Source organism: Strongylocentrotus purpuratus, unplaced genomic scaffold, assembly GCF_000002235.5.
Source record: "Strongylocentrotus purpuratus isolate Spur 01 unplaced genomic scaffold, Spur_5.0 spur5_scaffold_17, whole genome shotgun sequence".
Taxonomy (NCBI): domain Eukaryota; kingdom Metazoa; phylum Echinodermata; class Echinoidea; order Camarodonta; family Strongylocentrotidae; genus Strongylocentrotus; species Strongylocentrotus purpuratus.
The window spans coordinates 6,000,591-6,023,956 of record NW_022145602.1 but is presented as its reverse complement, the minus strand read 5'-3'; the positions used below and the strand labels follow the sequence as shown (position 1 = coordinate 6,023,956).

General features: G+C 37.2%; 2 protein-coding genes across 6 annotated transcripts in view; both read left to right on the top strand.

Annotated features, from left to right (window-relative positions):
* LOC588000 (monocarboxylate transporter 9) overlaps positions 1-1,227 on the top strand; it is a 32,140-nt gene extending 30,913 nt beyond the window's left edge. The window contains exon 6 of the mRNA XM_030988557.1: positions 657-1,227. Coding sequence (XP_030844417.1) covers positions 657-916 — 260 coding nt within the window. The 3' untranslated portion in view covers positions 917-1,227. The remainder of the gene's footprint in view (positions 1-656) is intronic.
* A 4,462-nt stretch (positions 1,228-5,689) lies between these two features.
* LOC593204 (monocarboxylate transporter 9) overlaps positions 5,690-23,366 on the top strand; it is a 33,202-nt gene continuing 15,525 nt past the window's right edge. Inside the window, exons 1-2 of one of the 5 annotated variants that reach the window (XM_030988556.1) lie at positions 5,690-6,644; positions 9,092-9,284. In XM_030988556.1, the coding sequence (XP_030844416.1) occupies positions 9,107-9,284 (178 nt within the window). In that variant the 5' untranslated portion in view covers positions 5,690-6,644; positions 9,092-9,106. Of the gene's footprint in view, positions 8,152-9,085; positions 9,285-18,637; positions 19,047-23,366 lie in introns of those variants that run through there. The other 4 variants (XM_030988555.1, XR_004064576.1, XM_030988554.1 and 1 more) reach the window with 4 other exon arrangements.

The window sequence follows — 23,366 nt, the reverse complement described above, 5'->3', positions numbered from 1 at the left end:
GGGGGGGGGGGTCCCAATCTTGTCTGGGGCACGTTGAGAGGGCTGACGAGATACCCGAGGGAAAAAAAATCCATGACAAAACGGGACCCCCCCCCCGCGCTTGCCCTCCTGTCTGCAACTTTGCCAACGAGCAGAAGAAGCGCCGAAGGGAGAGGGGCCCGATATATATTTCTCCAGATATATGTATTTTTAAAATGTTAAGGCCTATTAACTGAGCTGTCTCCTGTTGTAGATACTCATTATTACTTTACTGTTATCTTTATGTTAAATGGAGATTGTTTGAACTTTTAAATTTTGTTATGTATATGTTTGTAAATCACCTAATATTTAGGTGGTTTACAAACATATACATAACAACATTTAAGGAAAACTCCACTATTATTTTCTTTTTTGCTATCCTCGGTCGCAATTTATTTTCCCTTCGTCTCTGTGTTTTGCTTTTTGCTTTAACATTGCATGGAAATTAAATAATAATTAAAATAAAATATAATGTAGGGCATTATGAATAAAAACAAATGTATAAAAAGGCGATAAAACGATTTCAATGAACATAATAATATTAAAATATATTTGAGAGACATCAAAGAAAAGAAGAGAATCACGAAGCTCTTCTAGTCAACATCTTGGTCATGATTGATATTGTGTCTTTGTTGCAGGCCAGAGTATTGACAACACCGGCTCGTACTCGAGTGCAATGTGGGCTTTCGTAGGGATGTACATTACATCAGGTCTGTGTGTATTAATGGCGCCTGTTTATCAACGCTACTTCGCCCCGCAGCGTTTCGTCACCTTTGACCTGTTCCGCAAGAAGAGGGAGGCGAGACAAAAGAACAAGTTTATATTGGAGCAAAATCCTAAAAGTGAAAACAAATCGGAGGCCAAGGCAAACGTGAGCGAAAGAGTAACATGTGTTTGATGAACCAATAGTCTGTATAATTCGTTTTCTACTTCGGGCAAACTCACTTGAAATAGCGTGACGTACCGCCGGTAAACTATGCAGAGATGAAAGCTTTGTTTGACCAAGGAGTTCTAAGAGCTGGAGGCCCAACTGGCAAAAAGATATTTCAAGCAACTGTTTTCTAAGGTTGCACAATTTTATCTACAGGTGTGCTCTTACCTTTGATGTCTGAGGTTTGATGTCACCAATATATTGGAAAGCTTGAGTACTGATTTTGTTCACAAAGAAATATCGTTAATATTTCACTTTTTATTTGAACTAACAAGGGGGGAAATCAAACAGATGATAAAATGTGAATACAAAAGCCTAATTCGGTCAAGAAGTTTGCTTACATTCTATAATAGCAGTTTTAATTTGTTAAAAAAGTAACATTTTGCAGACACTTTTCCGATTACTTCCTGCACACGAAAATAAAAAGTGAATTTGTTCAAGTACAGTTCTTTATGATGTTATCAAATATTAGGGACTTTTAGATTTGCTCGTCGATATAGTGGACTGCTACGTGTGACGTCAGTACTTTGCCTTAAAATGACGTCACATGCAGCAGTCCAGTATGTCGACGTGCAAATCTAAAAGTCCCTATTATGTCAGATAAGTGCCCACACATGCCCAGTCGAGTAATTTTGATTAATATTGTCAGGAAACTTTGCTCCATTTTCTTTCCCTTGCCTCCTGTAAAGGTGAGCACTCTGTACTGCTCGTCATATTATCAAGTCAGACAAGTTAGTTTCCAGCTAGGCAGGAATCTTTTGTCTACCTATCTGCAAGGAAGATCGAGTTAAGCACATGCCTGACATGTTTTCTCCTGGCGGCATCGAAGATGGATCAAAGGGAATAAGCTAGATATAACTCCAGCTTTTAGAACTCCTTGGTTTGACGTTGTGTTGGAATTAGTTCATGAGGTTTTGGACCATATGACAGTTAGCTTATACATTCGGCGGTGCGATCGTAACACAGAGGCATGTGGCACAGAAGTCACGCTAAAGAGAGTTTTAGCCCAAGTCATCTATCCATACAAATGTGATACCCTGTGTTACAAAACTACTGGGGGTGTTTCACAAAGATCTTAAGTTGAACTTATCTCTAACTTGGACTTAAAAATTATGGAAAGCCGTTAGCATCTATGAAAATATTTTGTAAAAGTTATTTTAAAAGGCATAAAATATTGATTCAAATCGTTAATTTTTCTATTATCAAGGATATTTCATGTTCTTGATGTGGAATTTATAAAAAGTCTAAAATACTTGAACTTTCACCATTGAATATATTTTATTTTAAAGGTAAAGACCAGTATTGGAAACGCCACAATTTAAAAAATGAAATGGAAGCTCTTATTACCAATCATGTGAAAGAATATGTTTTTAGTAATACATGATGATACAAATTTTGCCGGGAAACCGCCTACTAATTGATATATTTGGTAAATTAGTTTATCTATTGGTGTGTGAGAGATAAACGCACGTGTCGCGCACGTGTGCGTAGTCCCATATACATCTTTCTGTGTATAGTGCTTGTAACTTTACCAAGACTGGACCAAATTTCTTATCATTTTGATGATTCCAGAACCTTGCAGTACACACCAATATATATGCTAGATGATCAACCTTTTCTGACCGATTCCACAACGTTTCTTTAACAATGCAATCGCATAACCATAACTGGTCTTTATCTTTAAGGCTACAAATGGCTCTCCATAATTTTTAAGTCCAACTCAGAGTTAAGTACGACTTAGGATCTTTGTGAAACACCCCCCCCCCCCCCAGTAATAATAGTCTTGATTTGAACGTGACTTAGGAATTTAGGGACCACGGAAATATTAACTGGTGACAAATTATGAGCTTTCTAATTTAAATCTTAGTGTGGAAGAATAAAAAAATAAAAAGATAATCCCTAAAAGGAATGATCCATTGGCTCTTGAAATAACCTTATTTTCGAAATATTACAAGCTTTATTATCTTCTTTGTTTATACATCTTTAATTTGAAATACGTATTATCTTGCCTTGTTATGTGTTCTTTTTTCGATTTACTATGTTTTTCATGATTTATTAAGAATAGAGTATTATAACTTATCGTGGACGCTCATTAATGGGGATATGACGCACTATGGTGTCCGAACATTTGTTTTTTGTTTAATGTTATACTTGCAATACATTCCAAAGGAATTTAATCTATAACCTTCAAACCACATACCCCCAAAAAAGTTACATTAAAAATTACGTTATAATTAGTGCTATATTAGTGCCATATATGATTCGCCATAAATATTATTGTGCGATTTACAAGTAGCTCAATTATCGTTGATCAACTTCGAAACATTTGAAGTAATCATATATACGTACTTCTTTATTAAAACTTATGTCGATTCCATGTATCTGTCGATCAAAAAAAACAAACTTATTCGTGATACTAATTATGCTTTATAGGTTATGTATTACAAATTATTCATGTATTTAAATATGAATGCTATTTTCTAATGAATAAAAGTGGTGAATACAAACCTATTAGGTTAACTAAGCTACGGGCATGCGAGTGGGTCCATTAAAGGTAATGCAACGTTTGGGGAAATTTTGAAAGTTTGATTTTAGTAACTTTTTTAAATGTTGACATATTTGGATGCCCCTGTCGATGCATTACAAGCACTAGAAAATTTAGCCCCTAAAACACATCTGCTTCCGAGAAATTGAATAATCAAACATTTACCGGTGCTCCGGGTAAATTTCAAATATTTCAAATAGCGCCTAAGGTCATTTTCTGGTAGCTGCGACCATAATAATCTCAGTTCTGATATATAATTTCAAAACGGGAATAGCAAATCGGTCGATCGTAGTCAAGAAATATTGTTCAAGAGCTAAAGTAATATCAGTCTTGAGAGGGCGCTATACAACATATAACAAGTGTATTATTTATAATTTCATCACTTTAGACTCGATTTCAACCGCGACAACGATCATTGAATATTGTAAAATCGCATATGCTTCCAATATGTTCATTTGAACCAAATTCATGACCCCATACCAAAACTTTGTAATACCTTTGATGGAGAACTAACCATTTTTGCCAATCAATCTAGAAGATTCCCCACCAAAGTGTATGAGAAAGGCATAAAGCAAGAATATAGTACAGTTTCTCAGCAAGACATGGGCATCGCCATTTTCTTGATTGTTTATGAACTACATGTAGAATAATCATAAGTCGACTATTAAAGGATGAAGTCCATCCATGATAATGTAAACAGTAATTGTAACTTGACGTATTGCCTTGAAACAAGCTCCTAATAAATCATTGTTGCTGATGCCCATACACATGGACTGACCATTGTTCTCTATCTTTTCATTTCAATTTACAGTTGTAACGCCCTCTCATCGAAGGAGCGGTAACGTGTGTATCGTGTAAAATCTAAAATTCTGACAAGCAAGCTAAAAAGTTGGCTAACTAATTTTCGGGTGCCTTATTCGGTCTGAAAGATTGACATATTGGGTTTCAAAAGAGGGCGCCCCTCGTATTACAATACTTTGAATTATAGTTATGCTAGACTGTCAGAGGGGTAACAGCTCTATAAACAGATAGTGACTTGACGACATGATCTTATATTCATAATGACTTGCATTAACCATGGAGTTATAGCCAAGCACGGCTCATCGACTCAGCTATATATACATATATACAGGCGAGCCGATCGGGTCCATTGTTATGTCGTCATGCACCCCAACTGCGATAAATTTGACCCCTGTTAGCCTCTGATTTAAAGGGGCGGGGAAAATGAGGTTTTGATTTGCTTTTGTGCAATACCGATTTTGAAAAATATAATTTGTTTACATCATATTAGTATTCTACGTTCATTCATCTTTCTTTTGATATAAATGTGTATTTTTATCGGAAAGGGTCTTTGAACTCTAACCGATACCGGTTCAACAGATCCGACAAAGTATAAATACACCCTGGGTATTTGTCCTGTTATTTTAGATATGTGTATTAAATGACGTATCGCTCAAAACAGTAACGGGAAGCCAGGTCGGCTCCAAAACCGATTACATATCGTGCAATTACGATCTTAGTGCAATTACGGTAATAGTATATGTGTAAAGCGCTTAGAGACCTTTGTATTAAGCGCTATATAAAAATTGAATATTATTATTATTATTATCTTTTGTCTGATAGCTGATATCATTACTATCGACAATGGAATAAGTAGATTCTGTCGGAAGCAGACTCTTTTCTTTTGACCTTGTGTTGTTTTCAATGAATCCTTTGAAATCACTTTGTCGACTATAATATGGAGAATAACGACATTATAATGATTGTGCTTTCTTTTATTGTTTCCTTGGAAAGGGACTGTAAATAGAAGTACACATCATTATAATGCAAAGTAAAGTTTAAAGGTAAAGTTGAGTTCTGGTAAAAAAAGAAAAGAAAACGAATTCTCACAGAATCAAACGAAACTTAGACTGAATGTTCAAGATTTCAAATAAATGTCATTTGCCAAACAATTTGATAGAAATGTATACTGGCTGAGTAATGTGCATAGAAAGATAAGGAAATCAAGGTGTATAGGCCCGACACCATTTGTGTAGGCCCGTATACATCTTTCTGTGTACGGTGCTCGTTAATTTTACAAGACTGGGCCAAATTTATTATGATTTTGATGACTCCAGAACCTTGCAATACACACCAATACTACATGATCAACTTTTTGAGAAAAAGGGGCATTTGTAAATAAAAAATAAGGGGGGGGGGGCATTTATCAGAGGTGAAAAAGGGCACGCTTATTAGGATGGGAAGGGGCACATGCCAAAGTGAAAGAGGGCACCTTTCCTTCTAAATATGGGCACTTTTCATATTTAACTGGGCTTTCTTGGTGAACTAGGGGAACTATTCTATTTTCTTATATTATTCCACAATGTAAAAACGATTTATATCCGTGTTTTCATATGAATATGTCATTGTACGTTTGCTACTGTGTATTGACTATCTGTGTATATTATTTTTTAAACAACACCTACGTGGATCATTGTCATTTGATTGGAGGATTGTTGGTCACATGGTATTCGATAGATGTTCTATTGCACAGGCGTGCATTTTCGGTTATATTCGCCGTGTATTTTCGGTTATATTCGCCGTGTATTTTTGGTTATATGCAGACTGCGTACCTCTCTGCCGTGCGCGTATCCCTGCGTGTATCTGACGCGAAGGCAATCTGAATGTAATCGAGAATGCTTGACTCCAACTTTAAGTTAACTTTAGTATAAGGAGTAGAGCATAATTTGTTGATTAACGTTCTATTAGATCTTCTTTGATGTTGTATAAAACAAAGGTGTAATGATTGATTCAAACCTAACTTGGAATAGTCATATTAACAACATTTGCATGCTAGTCTATAAATCGATAAGACATCATGGTCCAGACATTTGGAATGCTTTACCTGACAATATTAAACACTCTGCAACTCTTTATTCATTCAAAGCATCGATGAAAAAATATTTAATATCTACATATTCAAAAACATCTGTAACCAGGTGACTGTTCTATAAAGACTAGTCACATACCAACATCCTGTTTCCACATAAAATGCTCGATTACATCATCACTTTATGTAAACACCTTGAACTCGTGAACCCGCTTGACTCCTCGCAGTCCGTGTCACGAGTTTAACCATCACACATCTCCTCTTCGCCTCCTGTTTTACAGGTAATTTACCATATTTTGTATCATACTTATATTTAAGTAAATCATTATTATCATGTTATATAACTTTGTGCGGTTGTACTGATGTATGATTAGATTTGTTCTGATGTTCGCATTTGTAGATATCGTTGTTTTAAGGGAAGAATTTAAGTTAAGAAAAGCTATAGCTTCCTTACAACTAATTGTGAAGCGTTATACTGTATGGGTGAATGGTACCCACGAATATATATATTTCACATTGTATATAACTATCTATTTAGCTTTCTTACTTAAAGATATGAGCTAATCAATATTTTGTCGTTTATTAACCACTAGTGTGATTCTAGTTAGCATTTGACATATTCTAGTTGGGGAGATATTGTTACGATTTTCCATATTCGATTTGATAACGTTTTGAGAGATTTCCATCTCAAAAGGATATAACCTTCGATTTGACATTGAAAAGCCAGATTTTGCTAGTCTATAAGTCCTTATTTCTTATAATATGTATCGAGTTATTAAGTCGTTTATTTGTTTAGGATCTTACATTATCATGCCAAGATAATAATCATGTTTATATGTGTTCCGATATACCAGGGATTGGTGTAGAATCGGCGTATAACTTTATAACCATATTTTATCTATGATACATTGGTGTCTGCGTGATTAGACTATGTACGTTCACATGGTGTGTACGGAGTGGGCGCATCGTTGAGAACAAAGAAAGGATTACAACTTTTAACTAATAGTACCAGTACAAGTATTACCTTGACAAAGAGGAACTTGGGCTTTCTAGGTTTGTCTCAACTCTGTAATCTGTATAGAGCAGGTATTATAGTATTAGAAGCTGAAGTAAATATGCTTTAGCCGTCACTATTATATATGTAGAGTGGGTTTTATTATGGTCCAAAAGACCAAAACGCTCATTTATCTATTCCGCCCTTTACAATAATGAATTAAGTTAGAGAGCAACAATTATTATTCATTTGCACGATATATGTCCAGTTTACGAAAGCACTATATATCTATCATTCAGTAGTCTCCAGTTGTATATTATTAGTCAGACATGTATAAATCCATTTAGTCTATTCGTATTATGTTAGTTATAGTTTCTTCGTTATAATTAGTTAGTACATATTTGTTATCGTCTTGTTTACTTTGTTTAGGTTTAGTCGAGTTAGATATTGGTTATCTTCGTAATTCAGCAGTTATACGTTTCGAGTATTTGTTATTAAGTTAATAGTTACTATACATTATCCATTCTAGTGAATGGTAAGTCTTTGTTTCGTTAAATATTGGAAAGGGACATGTTGTTGATATTCACTTTGCTATTTCATCTAATGGCTAAGTTTGGATGTAAACCTATATATAAGTAGGATAGGAACTATAGGAGTGTATTTGTGTTTAGATTATGTGACTTTGTTTGTTTGTATATGAATATACAATTATGTGTTATATATATTATTACTTTATTAAAAGGGAGTCCGTGTCACGAGTGTAACCATCACACATCTCCTCTTCGCCTCCTGTTTTACAGACTCATCTCATCTCTATTTTTGGTACCCTACTCTTACAAAAGTAACGAGGGCTACACATCATAAGGGTCTCAGAGGTTTTGATTCTTTATTTAAATTAATTTTAGATGACAAGTTCATTAACAATACGAATCGAACACTTACTTCACCTGCACACACCAACTTGCACACACTTGCTCATTTTTCTTCTTTTTTCTTTTATTAATTTCTTTCCACTTTTTATTCAGATACTTTCTGAACAAAATCTTTATATGTGACTCTCTATTCCCCTACATTCTCCTAAAACAGCGCCATGTACCCCCCCCCCCTTCCCGGCTGCTATCGACTCAAGCTTCCTTGCTTATGATAGTTGGCCTCTGCATTTATCTTGATTATTTTTACTTACCTCCATACTTTCAAGCTTTCAATTATGTATTTTTAAAAAAAATATTTTATTTTGTGTGTATTAAGTTGTCACTCTTGATGTAAATCTATTATATTATATACTATTATTGTTATTTGAATGTTTTATATTTGATTTATCAATAAATGCAGAAACATCTGCTAAAAAAAAAAAAATAATAATAATGAATGTTTTTCATTCGTACAATACTGCGAATATTTTCATTCGTTGAAAGATTAACGTTAATTCTATTCAACTCGGCTGACGCATGAGTTGAATAGAATGTTAAACTTTCAACTCATGAATATATTCGCACTATTGAATTCATAACCATTCATTATTTATATACTATATTGTATACTGTATTGTTCATGTGCTTTATGTATATGCCAACAAATGAATTTCCAAATGGACCAATCAAATTAATCTGAATCTGAATCTGAATCTGAACTCGAAAAGTGTTGGGTCATTGTGCACCCTGGTATCCTTGAATATATCTATATAGTTCAGGCGTCGATATTACTAACCCATTGGGGCCATTCTCATTGTTACAGCGGAGGAGGAATTTAATGATGACTTCTACAGGCGGGAAGCTCCCACTCTGCCAGCGGCTACGGCCGCCTTGGGGATGGGTTGTCGTCGGCGCCTCGTTCTTCATATACACTGTTCTCTACGGGATATTATATAGCTACAATGTTTTGTTCATAGCCTTTATGGAGGAGTTCAACACCAGCTATACAGTAACAGGTAAATAGTAATTCAATATATTTTTTTTAACAAAGAGAGACGAAGTAATCGAAAGAGAGAGGGGCAAGAAATAGAGATAGAGAGAGATCGAGAGAGAGAAAGAAAGAGAGAGAAAGAGAGAGAGAGTGAGAGAGAGAGAGAGAGAGAGAGAGAGGGGGGGGGGGGGAGGGGAGGGGGGAGTGGGCATCGGGCTCGCGATCAGGGGAGAAAGTGTATGGCCTGTATGAGGTCCCCATATGCCCCTTTTCTCTTGCTGTTGTTGTTGTTTTTTTGTTGTAATGGCAATCAGTCAAAACCTGACTATTATCACCAACTCTTGCTCTTGCTCTTTCTCTGTCTTTTTTAAAAATGTTTTACATCAGGTGACATCATGATGTAATCCTCGAACCTGCAACCTGGTAGCTTACATTTACTCCTTGATGAAAGGTGTCAGATTGTCCATTCGTCAACATTTAGTATATTCTAGTCCCTGCTTAATTGTTGCCATCTTTTCGATAATTCGTCGCTGTTTTCACGAAGTGACGGTAGTGAAAAAAAAATTGCATTCACTTTGCGTGACGATTTTCCTCACTACCGTCACTTCGTGAAAACAAGGACGAATTGAATCCGTTGGTCCATGCGCTACACGTAGATCGATATTTCGATACTTGAGGAAAGCCCGACTTATCGATCTTTTCCTTCAGTTGTGTTTATATTTTTTTGGTATTATTGTTATGTTTTCTCAGGTGTAAAATGTAAAAACGCATGGAGAATTGTATTCTTAGTAGAATGTGCTATATAAATGTAACATTATTAATATTATTATCTGCCTCTTGAGTGTCTTAATCCAATTTGTCGGCCTGGTCACAGCTATATTTTCTTTCCAAATGTATGACTTGCAAATCATGAGTCTGTGTACGTTTTAACTATGGTATTATTTATCATTCAGTCAAGTAAAGGCCCGAACACTACCTCCCCTATGAATTTGGGCCACAGTGCGTATGAACGCACGCAGCGCAAGCAATATACAAACAATTTGTTTTCTGTGTATGATGTGTGAGACGCTTGGAATCAAGACAAAATAGACACTGCATTATAGCAGTGTATGATACGCAGCATAATATTTGTCGTTGTTTTGTTGTTGTCTGCTTCGGGGAGTAGTGTACAGCTTGGTGAAGTACACACAATAGTTATCATCATGCGTCAAGGTTGAGGATGCATACGGGAGCAACCATGGGTGACGGTAAACAAAGTGATAAACATATGATCACGCCACTAGGGCTGCGTCTCACGAAACCGTCATAAGTACAAGTTGAGCGACATTCCATTGAAACGCGTGTTAAACTTAATACACGCATTTCAATGGGATGTTGCTCAACTTGTACTTATGACGGTTTCGTGAGACGTAGCCCAGTCTATCGGGGCCGGCCGGGCGGCGCATATTTTTTTTTACACAACTGTTTAGCCATTTTCGCGAAAAAAAATCCAAGAAGTGCTCTGGTAAAAGAGTCTAGGTCGTCAACGCACCCAGGGATGGGAAGATGATAGAAAGGAGAAAACAAGGATATAGTGGAGAGGATATGGAGAAGGACTAACACAAGAAAATACATAAGGAAAGAGAAGAGGATACGTCAAAGGAAGAACATATAAATATATAATTGAAGAGCTGAGAGGATCATAGATCTAGACTAAGGAAAAACAGGGAAATACAAAGAAGGAGAAAGGGAATCTATCAGATTAAAAAAAAAAAAAAAAAAAAAATGCGCCGGACGGCTGTACCTACGATTTCTTTCTTTCTGTTCAGCAACCCCCTGATCCATATGGCTTCAGATAATAGGAAGGCAATGAGTGCCCCCCTCCCCCAATTATCCTTTGTTTTTTTCTTTTAGATTTGAAATTTTGACGTAGAATTCTATATAAAACAAATATAACATGGTACAATGCAACATAATATATACAAATAGTGAATGCCCATGAGTGCAATGGTACAAGATTTTGCACGAGGTAAGATAAGAGACGCTCTATTCAACGAATGCAAAATCTTGTTCCATGCACGAATAAGGCCATTCACTATTTGTTTTATACAACACCTCGAACGTTTAATGGGCTTAAAACAGTTTATCTGGGCCTAAATCACAGCGATTTTTTGTTTGTTTTTTAATTCACGAAATTGCCGATAGTGAGCGCGCACTAGGCAGCAAACCATGCGCATACCATGCGCCGCGCATACAAAAATTTATGTTTATTTTGACGCGGAGTGCAATTTCGTTTGATCCTTTCGCACCTTCGCACTCTCATGTCACTTGATTGATTGATTGATTTTTATTCGACAAGCTTCCAACATACAACAATACACAATAATAACAGATCAAAAATAAGTCAGCTTGAACAGGATAACCCACGAAAGCTCGAGAGCTTATTTCCAGTGGGGTCCCTTACAGACATGTATAAAATTAATAAGTTAAAATAGTAATATTTACATACAGATAAGACAATTAAAAGAACTACTTATTAAAGATGTTAATAATATTATCAACATTAAACTGATAATAGAAATGATTTTAGGTACAAGAAGAAAAAGAAGAAGGAGAAGAAGAAAAAGAGGAGAAGGAAGAAGAGGAAAATAATGATGAATTTGTAGAATTTCTATAACGTACGAAAACATAAGTATATACAACATGAAAACGTATGAACCGACAGAAGAATAAAAATTTCAATCATATAACATGTCATTCACTTCTCTTCTCTGACTGTCAAGTATTAGGTATTCCTTTAATTTCCTCTTGAAATGATCATAGTTTCCTATTTCTTTTACACCATTGGGAAGGGAATTCCAATGTTTTATGGCATTGTAATAAAACGAATTTCCAATACTACCTACTTTTTCTGGTAAGTTAAAGTTGAATCGGCTATTTCTTGTATTATAATCATGTACGTCAGTAACAAGATCGAAGTTGGATCGAATATAATGATTCGACCTAGTATGATATATTTTATGCACGTGATGCAATACGAGTTGTTTTGATCTTTGGTCGACTTCAAGAAAACCAGCTTTAGAAAGTTCGCTGTAGCCAACATGAGTTCTTGGACCAGAACAGTTGATAAAGCTCACCATTTTGTTCTGTATAATCTTCAACTTCTTTTGATCTGACTTGTTTATGTTACTATACCATGCGGGGTTAGCATAGTCAAATAAACATTGAATAAGAGCAAAACAGAGTGTACGTCTTGCTTTTAAATCCATACAACTTTGATATCTGTACAAAAATTTCAGACGAGAATTTGCTTTTTTTACAACTGATTCTACTAAAGATGAAAATGAAATTGCGCTAGCCAACTCAATGCCTAAATACTTCAGAGACTCTTTTCCCTTGATTGCTTGATTATTTTTTATTATAGTTTTTAGAACTACTTTTAGAACAAAAGGAAATGCTTTCTGTTTTTCCCAAGTATAAAGAAAGCTTATTATCAGTCATCCAATCGACACACGTTCACTGAGCTTTTCCTCAATATATTTAGGATCAGGATTTGAATAGAGTAGTACGCTGTCATCTGCGTACAATAATAGTTTGAAGTCTTTTATACAAATACACATATCATTTATATAACTTGAAAATAGAATTGGGCCTAAAAATGCTTCCCTGAGGAACACCGCATGTTATAGGCATTAGTTTTGAACGAATATCATGAATGGCCACTACTTGGTGTCGATTAGATAAGTACGATCTGAACCAATCTAAACTTGCCTTATCAAAACCCATTAGTTGTAACTTCTTCAATAAGACGCAATGATTAACTGTATCAAAAGCTTTTTGCAGATCAAGGAGCACCATACCAAAAAAGCGCCCTTGGGAAGTTTCTCTTCTCAAATAATCAGTCAAATGAATTAGACATGTTTCAGTCGAATAATCATGTCGAAAACCAGATTGAAATTCATAAATTATATCATTTTCTTTGAAGTATCTTTCAATTTGAACACAGACCGATTTTTCTAGAATCTTTGATCATGCTACGCTTAAAACACTAATAGGTCTATATTTGCTAACATCAGTTTTATCTTTCTTTTTATAAAGTGGAGTCACTTTTGCTGTTTTCATGTCCTCTGGAAAAGTACTCGTCAAGATAGATAGGTTCAGTAAGTAACTTAGAGGCTTAAATAAAACCTTCGCACCATCTTTTAGAAATTTAGCTGGAATCAAGTCTAACCCAGTACTTTTTGATACATTCAACTTACGTAACTCTTTGAAAACAAATTGTTCACTGATTGGTAATAACTCGAAGCTGTTTTCACGTACACCTTTTCTTTCGTAAAACTCACGAATACAATCATGTTCTGCGCTGAAAAAGTCTTTGGAAGAGGGGAGTTTGTCTACTAATTTGGCAGCCACATTTGTGAAATGAGAATTGAATTCATCAGCGATGGCCATCTTATCATGACATAATTCCCTATCACTTTTAATGACAGATTCTTGTTCTTTTCGCTTCTTATTTGTCAATCCTAAGCTTTTTAGATTCTGCCAATTTTTTTTCGAATCTTGTTTATTTTCTTCTATCTTGTTTTGTAAGTTATCGAGTTTAGCCTTTTTCACCTCTCTTTGGACCATATTTCTTAATACTCTGTATCTTTTATAGAGCGTCTCATCTTTTGCTCTTTCCCTCAATTTTTTGTATACTATATTTCTCTCTTGAATTAGGGAAAGAATTAGTCACCCAAGTTTCTGATCTTTGTTTTATTCTTATCCGTTTCAGTGGCGCTATCATATTCAAATTTGAGATAAAAACATGTTGAAATATTGACCATGCCTCATTTACATCTGTACAGTCAGTTATTCGTGACCAATCAACAACAAATAGTTGAAGATTGAAAGACTCTTCTGTATACTTTTTCATGGATCTGATATAATTAGTCCTGTGATGACCTATAGCCCGTCTAATATTTTTCCGTGTACAGAAAGTAAAAGAATGGTCGCTAATACCTAGATCAATGACACCACTTTCACTTATTTTATTTTCTTTGGTACAACCAACATGATCCAATAGAGAACCAACAACAATTGGTTTTGATCTTGGTATAAGCAAATTTATCCACAGGGATTCTGTATCTCCAGTACTTATATCATCCATAATATTAAATGCAATATCATAAGATTGAAAGACTCTTCTGTATATTTTTTCATGGATCTGATACAATTGGTTTTGATCTTGGTATAAGCAAATTTATCCACAGGGATTCTGTATCTCCAGTACTTATATCATCCATAATATTAAATGCAATATCATAAGATTGAAAGACTCTTCTGTATATTTTTTCATGGATCTGATATAATTAGTCCTGTGATGACCTATAGCCCGTCTAATATTTTTCCGTGTACAGAAAGTAAAAGAATGGTCGCTAATACCTAGATCAATGACACCACTTTCACTTATTTTATTTTCTTTGGTACAACCAACATGATCCAATAGAGAAGAACATGTAGGTGTAACGCGTGTTGCCTCTTTAATGAGTTGACTAAACCCATGAAGACTCAACAAGTCAATATATTTTTTAGCCAGTGGCGATTTTTGAAGAAGAAAAATATACATGTCTCCTAAAAGAATTATTTCGTCATCCTTCTTTAATGTATCAAGAATATTGGACAATTTCTCGATAAACAAATTGTTTTTCGGAGGTCGATACAGAACGCCAACAACAATTGGTTTTGATCTTGGTATAAGCAAATTTATCCACAGGGATTCTGTATCTCCAGTACTTATATCATCCATAATATTAAATGCAATATCATTTCTGATATAGAAACATACACCACCTCCAGAGCCAGAGGATCGATCATGGCGTATGATTTTATATCCGTCCATTTCATTTTCTTCATCATTTATGGAATTGTTTAACCATGTTTCAGTGAAAGCAATAATAGACAGCCATTTTCTTTTAAAAAGTTCCGATATCTTGTTTAGAATAGACCTCACATTAAGGTGTAAAAAATGAAGACCTTTAACTTTAAACTTTTCTTCAAATTCTTGATAAAGAGAAGTGTTTTCATCCCTGAGGTTTGGCTGAATTATCCTTGCTATCGCTTGCTTTTCAGGTGTAACGCGCGTTACCTTAAAAAAGTTTTCTTTTAGTCTATCCTCGTTTTGGCTTTCTTTCTCTAAACAATCGTCATTAAATAATGAGTCACAAAAAGATGGCAGACAACATGTTAAACAATTCCACTTCTCATCAGGGCATTCATAATATAACCTGCGGTACTCTGAAAAACTGATAGCTTGACAATTAGTGTGAAACCATTTTTTACAATAAGAACACAGAAGGCCGTGTTGATTACATTTGACTGGCTTATCACAGTTCCCACAAGGGAACTTATTTTTTCGACCGTCAACTATAATTTTCGGATCATCACTTGATTTTGTCAAACTTTCACTTAATTCAATACCCTTCTTACAAATTGAAGATATTTCGCTTTCATGTCCACCTTGGATGGTCTGAAGGCTGTTTTCAGTCGTGACCTCTGATCGACTGCACTGAAATCCAAAGATCTCCCAGAAACAGATTCGGCGTAGGACTTTACGGGGCTGCTTTTTTCCTCATCAGAATGAAGACTCCGGTTTTCTCGGTAGATGGCTTGATGCCGCCTTGCTCGAGGTTCACTGCCTGTTTCTTGATCGGACGACCGTTGAGTCCAGCCATGGCCTCGTGTTGTCGGTTGGTCAGCACTGTTGATGAGGCGTTTCAGGTTGCCTGCCAAGATTCGTTGACCGGCTCTGTTGAGGTGAACGCCATCACGCCCGAAATGCTGCTCGCTGATATCATTGTTGATGATGAGGCCCCATCTGTTCTCGCTGGCTGCCAACTTCATCAGATAGTTGATCTCATCAACCCGCTTCTTGTCCGCTTCACTCTCCCATCTACGATGGATGATCGTAGAGACTGAGACGGTAAACCCCTCGGCAGCAACAGACTTGCCGAGGTCTGTGATTTGGTGGCAAACTTCACCAGCACCCTCAGAGATGTTGTTGGTGCCGGCGTGGATGATCAGTTCTCCCCCTGGCTTGAGAAACTCGCAAGGTGACGAGGTGAAGATGTCTCTCACCTTTGCACCGGGGAGAGAGACGCACTTCACGTTCTTGCTGGGGGAGAGATGTCTTCCGTCGATGTTTTTTATCATGGAATCACCGACCACAACCATATCTCGTTTGTTGCGGATCACACTATGTCGGTGGCGGTATCCCTCTATCTGCTCATGGTATGGTGGTGAAGTAGAAGTAGGCCTAGATCTAGTAGTAGTAGGTGTTGACGGCGAAGCTTCTGTTATTGTTTCTTGAACAGCAAGAACTTCGAAGCGGTTAGATGTCGGCACCGTAATTATCTCCACTAGACCTATGTCTTGATTTTCGTCGTTTCCGGGCAGATCCTCAATATCGTTATTAAGGATAGTGTCGTCAGTGTCGTCTACGATGCCCTCTTCTACAAAGGTAGTGTTAGTCGTGGCGTCGCGAACTTCTGCCTTCGTTTCTAGACGTTTAACTTCCGTCAATGCTTTTCACGATGGCCAATATTTCCAGGAGAACGTGATTGCCCGGTTGTTCTGCAGTGTCTTCTTCTAGCCTTTCTTCATCAGTATTTCGTGCTGCGGTCTCAGGATCCAAGGCTCTTTTGAGACGAGCGGTTAGTGTTGCCTTTACGCCACTTTTGTCAAGACCTCTCTTTTGAAGATCGCTACGAAGTTCTTTGACACGAAGATGTTGAATATCATCTAAGGTCACCATAGTGACGTAGACAAAAGATGCTCTCTTCTAGGGCGCAATATAAGAATCCGCGTCGTGGTGATGGTCACGCACCCTTGCTGATTTATGGCGTATAGTAATAGACTGCGTAAACTAAGAGTTATTTGGCAACCTGTTTTTTACGCGCCTATAATAACACATTTCAAAGTTATATCGTTGGAAAACAATGACGAAAATGTTCGGAAATTCCGTAATTTCTCGAAAGCTGATAGCACGAATAATAAATTAAAAGTATTGTGAAAATCGTCACCTTGTCCGCTATTCAAAGATGTAAAGTTTATCCACAAACAATATCTATTTTCCTTGTTAGACAGCAAAAACTCGGAGCAACTGAAAAACACGTCTGCTTCCTTCAAAAACTATTAATAACTCTTTCTCAGCTCACAATATACATTGTACATCGTTAGTGACGTCAGAGTGCAGTGGTTCGAAAGGATCAAACGGAATTACACGGCAGGAGAAATATGCCGTTCAATGGTACTTTTAGCGCATGTCATGTGATCAAGAATTGACCAATGAGGTTGCAAGAATCTTAGTAGGCGCTGTATAAATGTCAATATGCTTTGTGATTTGGCTTCACTTACAGTGGTGGAAGAAGCAGATCTACCATTTTCACTTGTGGACATGTGCTTACTCGAATAATAATAATAATAAGGATAAGAAGAAGAAAAAGAAGTAGTAGAAGCGTTATGTTAATGGTAATACATGTAACAATAACAGTGAATCGTTATATTTCAAATATGTGATAGATAATACAAATTAACCCTAGACACAGAGCAGGATAATGAAGTACTGAAAATATTCTTGATATCAATTTAAAATTTTTGATATAAGACAAAAAAGAGAAGCATAAAGATAGTATTGAACTCGATCATAAACATGTTATCTGCACGTACTTGAATTAATAACTACTTCACTTCTATTTACACATAGAAGTAAAGCAGTGGCGGACCCAGGGGGGGGGGGGGGGGGGGCCGGCCCCCTCCTTGAGAAAAAAAAATCATGTAAAAACACGTTATTTTTACCTTTTTGGGGGGTTGGGTTGGGGGTTCATCACGAGAAAAGGGGGCATGTGTAAAAAGAAAAAAAAAAGGGGGGGGGGGACGTATCAGAGGTGGAAAAGCGCACTTATTAGAATTGGAAGGGGCACTTGCCAAAGTAAAAGAGGGCCCTTTAAGTTATGTTTAACTGGGCTTTCTAGGGGAACCTGAAAACAGTTTAGGGTCACTGTGCACCAGTGGCGGATCCAGGGGGGGGGGGCGGCCCCCTTGAGAAAAAAATCATGTAAAAACACGTGATTTGTACCTTTTTGGGGGTTTGGCCCCCCCTCTCCCCCCCCCCTGGCGCTCAATTGGGGGGGGGGGGGGGTACACATTTTTAAATTTTCGAGGACCAAAAAAAAAAAATGTGCTCACTATCTCCCCCCCCCCCCCCCCCCCCCCCCCCCCCCCCCCCCCCCTCCCCAACTGAGCGAATTTTCGGCCGGCGCGAATTTCAAATTTTCGGGAGCAAAAAAAAAAAGTCGGGCCCCCTCCCCTAAGAAATCCTGGATCCGCGCCTGCTGTGCACCCTCCCCCCCCCCCTTCCCCGGAGCGCCGGCTTATTTACGATGCACTCCGGTGTCTATCTGGATGCGGTGAATGGAGACATGCAGACATAAAAATATCATCGGAACAATCGTCGACGTTCGTGAGCGTGCCATTCTGATTCATCGTACAGGGAAACGCAAACGTATCCTTGAATATATCTATATAGTTCAGTCGTCGATATTAATAACCCATTGGGGGCCATTCTCATTGTTACAGCGGAGGAGGAATTTAATGATGACTTCTCCAGGCGGGAAGCTCCCACTCTGCCAGCGGCTACGGCCGCCTTGGCGATGGGTTGTCGTCGGCGCCTCGTTCTTCATATACACTGTTCTCTACGGGATATTATATAGCTACAATGTTTTGTTTATAGCATTTAGGGAGGAGTTCAACAGCAGCTATACAGTAACAGGTAACAAGAAACAGCATTATGGCTCAAGGCATGGGCACACAGAAGATGTGTGTATGTTGGGGGCCGGGGTTAAATGCAATAAATTATTGGTTATTTATAGCATTTTCTTTGTTGTTGTATTTATATATGGGAACCTCCCCTCTACCCTAACCCCCGCTGCGTACATTCATGGTTCAGTGGCAAAGAAATAACTCGTAACTGTGAGGCCCCAGGATCAAAACCGTGTCGATGTGCTATATTAGTGCCCTTTTGTGGGGGTATTACGGGAGTTGCCCTCTTTGGTATCTTTCAAATTTAATCTTAAACAGTATCTCAAGTCATTGGACGTATAAGGGATTCTATGGCACCTAAAATACTCACCAATAGTCTGTTTCATATTTGTTTAAATATCTTTATTTTCTGTTACTCGGTATTGTACTTTAAATATTTGATTATTCTATATTGCAAACATTCACCTTGATATATTTCAATATTCCAAGGCGGCCCGAAAATAATCCCTCTGTACAAACACACATCAGAATGATAGCCCATTGTCATTCAAGGCTGACTGAAAAACAACCTACCAAAAATACCAGCATAACCTGTACAAAGTATAATGCCTACCTTATCTGTATACCTACGATGTTAATTTTTAATAGCTATTGTTAATGATGTGCACATGTATTTCTGGTACGTTAACTAGGTGCCCTTCATGTTATGTAGATCATTAATTAGGGCAAATCTGGAGCTTTTCTTATCCCTTTCTCATTTCCTTTGTATAAGCAGAGGGCCAAAGTAAAACAAGAGGGATATGCCTGCTACGTACTACCACACAAACTAAGCAAACCTTGTTCATTCGAAAGATGTTGACGTACGAAATACACAATATTTTAGAAGCTCTGCTCCGGAAACCCCGACAGGGACCCTGCCAGGCCCCCGATCTTTGCCATATGATCTATCAGAATAAGCCCCAATAAATAATTCATGTATAAATATAATGTGCTCTGTATGTGGGCTCTGCCTCTTGACCCTATCCAGTAGGGTTATCGTTTTACGGGCGTTTGCATTGCGCTTCGCCCACTCGTTGCCTTCGACCCCCCCCCCCCTGAACAATCCTGGAACCGGCGCTGAGAAATGTATAGCTTTACCCCTTTGTTCTTAATGAAGTATAAATTGTTATTTGCAAACTTTGGAGGTTAAAGTTTATTATCTGGTGCTGTCGCATACAAGTCGTATGACTTTTGTCTCCAGTAGCAATTCATCCAAATAACAAATCCACGTAAGAGGCATTTTTTAAAGAATTTTTTTAAGATTGATGAAAATTCCATCAAATTCCAGGAAATTGGGTGTTTTCTGTTTCAGGAAACTCCTTTCAACCAAGTGAAAGCGCTTGCGGCTCTGTTTTTAAAAAACTGTAGCAGTTATCTTTGGATCAGATATAGACCTAAAATAAGCCTCATTATCTGCATTATACAAGTGTTATTAGGAGTAGATTGCCTCAAACAAAAATGAGCAATGTTTAAATCGTGCCGGCTTCCAGTATAAGATCGACATTAAGAATTTACAGGCAAATGGTATCCCAAGTTTCGGATCTTACAGCTTTCATAGAAATTATATCTGGACTTTAAAAAAAAAGTTTTATAACCCCAGTTCTATAGCATCACTATAAGATTATGGATTGGGGCTGATGCGAACGGAGTTTGCTGACAGCCTGACAAGATATTGGAAATTTCCTGGCTGTCCAGAATGCCATCCCCAAAAGGGGGTGGAAGCACAGATACACATATAGATTCTGTATATCTACCTTATCTAGAAGCATGAACCTAATGCTAGAAGTAAACAAGACCCTTCCTTTAACTGCTGATGAACTTAACCCTCTGTCAATACAATCCCTGTATCAACAGAGCTTGCGTTTAGTAAGGTGAGCCTAGAGCGTTGGGTTAGTCTAGAATTCAGACAATAATTATTGGTTTCAGCCTGGACCTGCTAGAAGTAAATTAGATGTGGTACCAGCAACTGGCAACTTTGGAACTCAAGTCGAACAACAAGTGTAAATAGCACATTTACGAGACGCTGCATTCCTAAAGAAAGAAATGAATGAAGGAAATAAATGGCAATATCACCGGCGCTTGAGACAGATCGCGGGAGAGATAGAAGCAAAAACATATTAATATCGCTGTTACCGGCTTTTATTACAAAAATGATGCCAACGGAAAAAAATAAATGAATGAAAGAAATAAATGCCTCCATCACCAGCGCTTGAGAAATATAAAGAGAGACATGTCTCAGGAGATCGAGAAGGGAAAACAACTCAATTTAGCTGATGTTACCAGATTTAATATGACAAATGGTAAGCCAACAGAAAAAAAGAAATGAAGGAAGAAAATGAATGCAGATCGCGGGAGAGAGAGAGAGAGAGAGAAGCGAAAACAGTTCAATTTAGCTCGTGTTTTTTACCGTCTATCATTATGACAAAAAGTCAGCCAACGGAAAGAAAGAAATGGAAGAAGAAAACGAATGCCAATATCACAATAATTAGCGCTTGAGAAATATAAAGAGAGACAGATCGCGGGAAAGAGAGAAGCGAAAACAATTCAATGTCGCTGATGTTACCGGCTTCATGACAAAAGTAAGCCACCGGAAAGAAAGAAATGAATGAAGAAAATGAGTTCCAATATCACCATCGCTTGAGAATTATGAAGAGAGATAGATTGCGGGAGATCAAGAGAAGCGAAACAATTCAATTTGGCTGATGTTACTACCGTCTATCATGACAAAAAGTAAGCAACGGAAAGAAAGAAATGAATGAAGAAAATGAATGTCAATATAACAATTAAGCGCGTGAGCAATATAAAGAGAGACAGATCGCGGAGAGATCGAAGCGAAAACAATTAAAATATCGCTGATGTTATCGGCTTTATTACAAAAAGTAAGCCAACAGAAAAAAGAATTGAATGAAGAAAATGAATGCAGATCGCGGGAGAGAGAGAGAAGCGAAAACAATTCGATTTAGCTGATGTTACCGGATTTAATATGACAAAAGTTAGCAACGAATGATTGAAAAAATGAATTCCAACTCTACCAGCGCTTGAGAATTATAAAGAGAGACAGATCGCTGGAGAGAGAAGCGAAAACAATTCAATAGCTGATGTTACCGTCTATTATGAAAAAAAGTAAGTCAACGGAAAAAAAAGAAATGAAGCGAAGGAAAAGAATGCCAATATCACCAGCGCTTCAGAAATAAAAAGAGAGACATATCGCAGGAGATCGAGAAGCGAAAACAATTTAATTTAGCTGATGTTATCAGATTTTATATGACAAATACCAACAGATAGATATAAATGAATGAATAAATTGAATGCAGATCGCTGGAGAAAGAGAAGCGAAAACAATTCAATTTAGCTGATGCTACCATCTATTATATATGACAAAAAGTCAGCCAACGGAAAGAAAGAAATCAATGAAGAAAATGAATGCCAATATCACATTAATAAGCGCTTGGGAAATATAAAGAGAGACAGATCGCGGGAGATTCAATGTCGCTGATGTTACGGTGATGTTACCGGCTCCATGACAACAAGTAAGCCAAAGGAAAGAAAGAAATGAATGAAGAAAATGAATGCCAATATCTCACCAGCGCTTGAGAATTATAAAGAGAGACAGATTGCGGGAGATCGAGAGAAGTGAAAACAATTCAATGTCGCTGATGTGAAGGAACGGAAATAAAGAAATGAATGCTAATATCACAATTAAGCGCTTGAGCAATATAAAGAGAGACAGATCGCGGGAGAGAGCAAAGCAAAAACAATTAAATATCGCTGATGATACCGGATTTTTTTAAAGTAGATATTCATTGATTTTAAAAACTAACTTTATGTTCATTATTGCAAAGTTTAAACTTTGATTCGACAAGATTATCAAAATTTAATGCTTGGAAACATTCGAAGTAATGATTATTATAATTACAAAACGCTTAAATACAGCCCGGGCATATAGCACCTGAAGAGCTCTCCGAACGCTGCTGAGATGTGTGAGATCACAGTATGGACATGACTTGCACAAGCAGACGATGCCCCATGACATCTCACACATTTTCAGTGCCTGTGTTTTCATCTTTTCTTGAGTTCTTTCTCTTACTTCACTACCGTCAGGCTAAATGTAGAATCTATTGCCTCACTCTAAACCCCGCGCATGGTTTTATTTTGATGACAAATGCAGCGATACAAAAATAAAGGAATTTGTCGCTTGTAAACAAAATAATACGCCATTGTATATTCAGCTGCACACACCGGGGTATGTTCGGCGTTTCAAGAGGGAACAAATGCCGTCCTTGATATGATT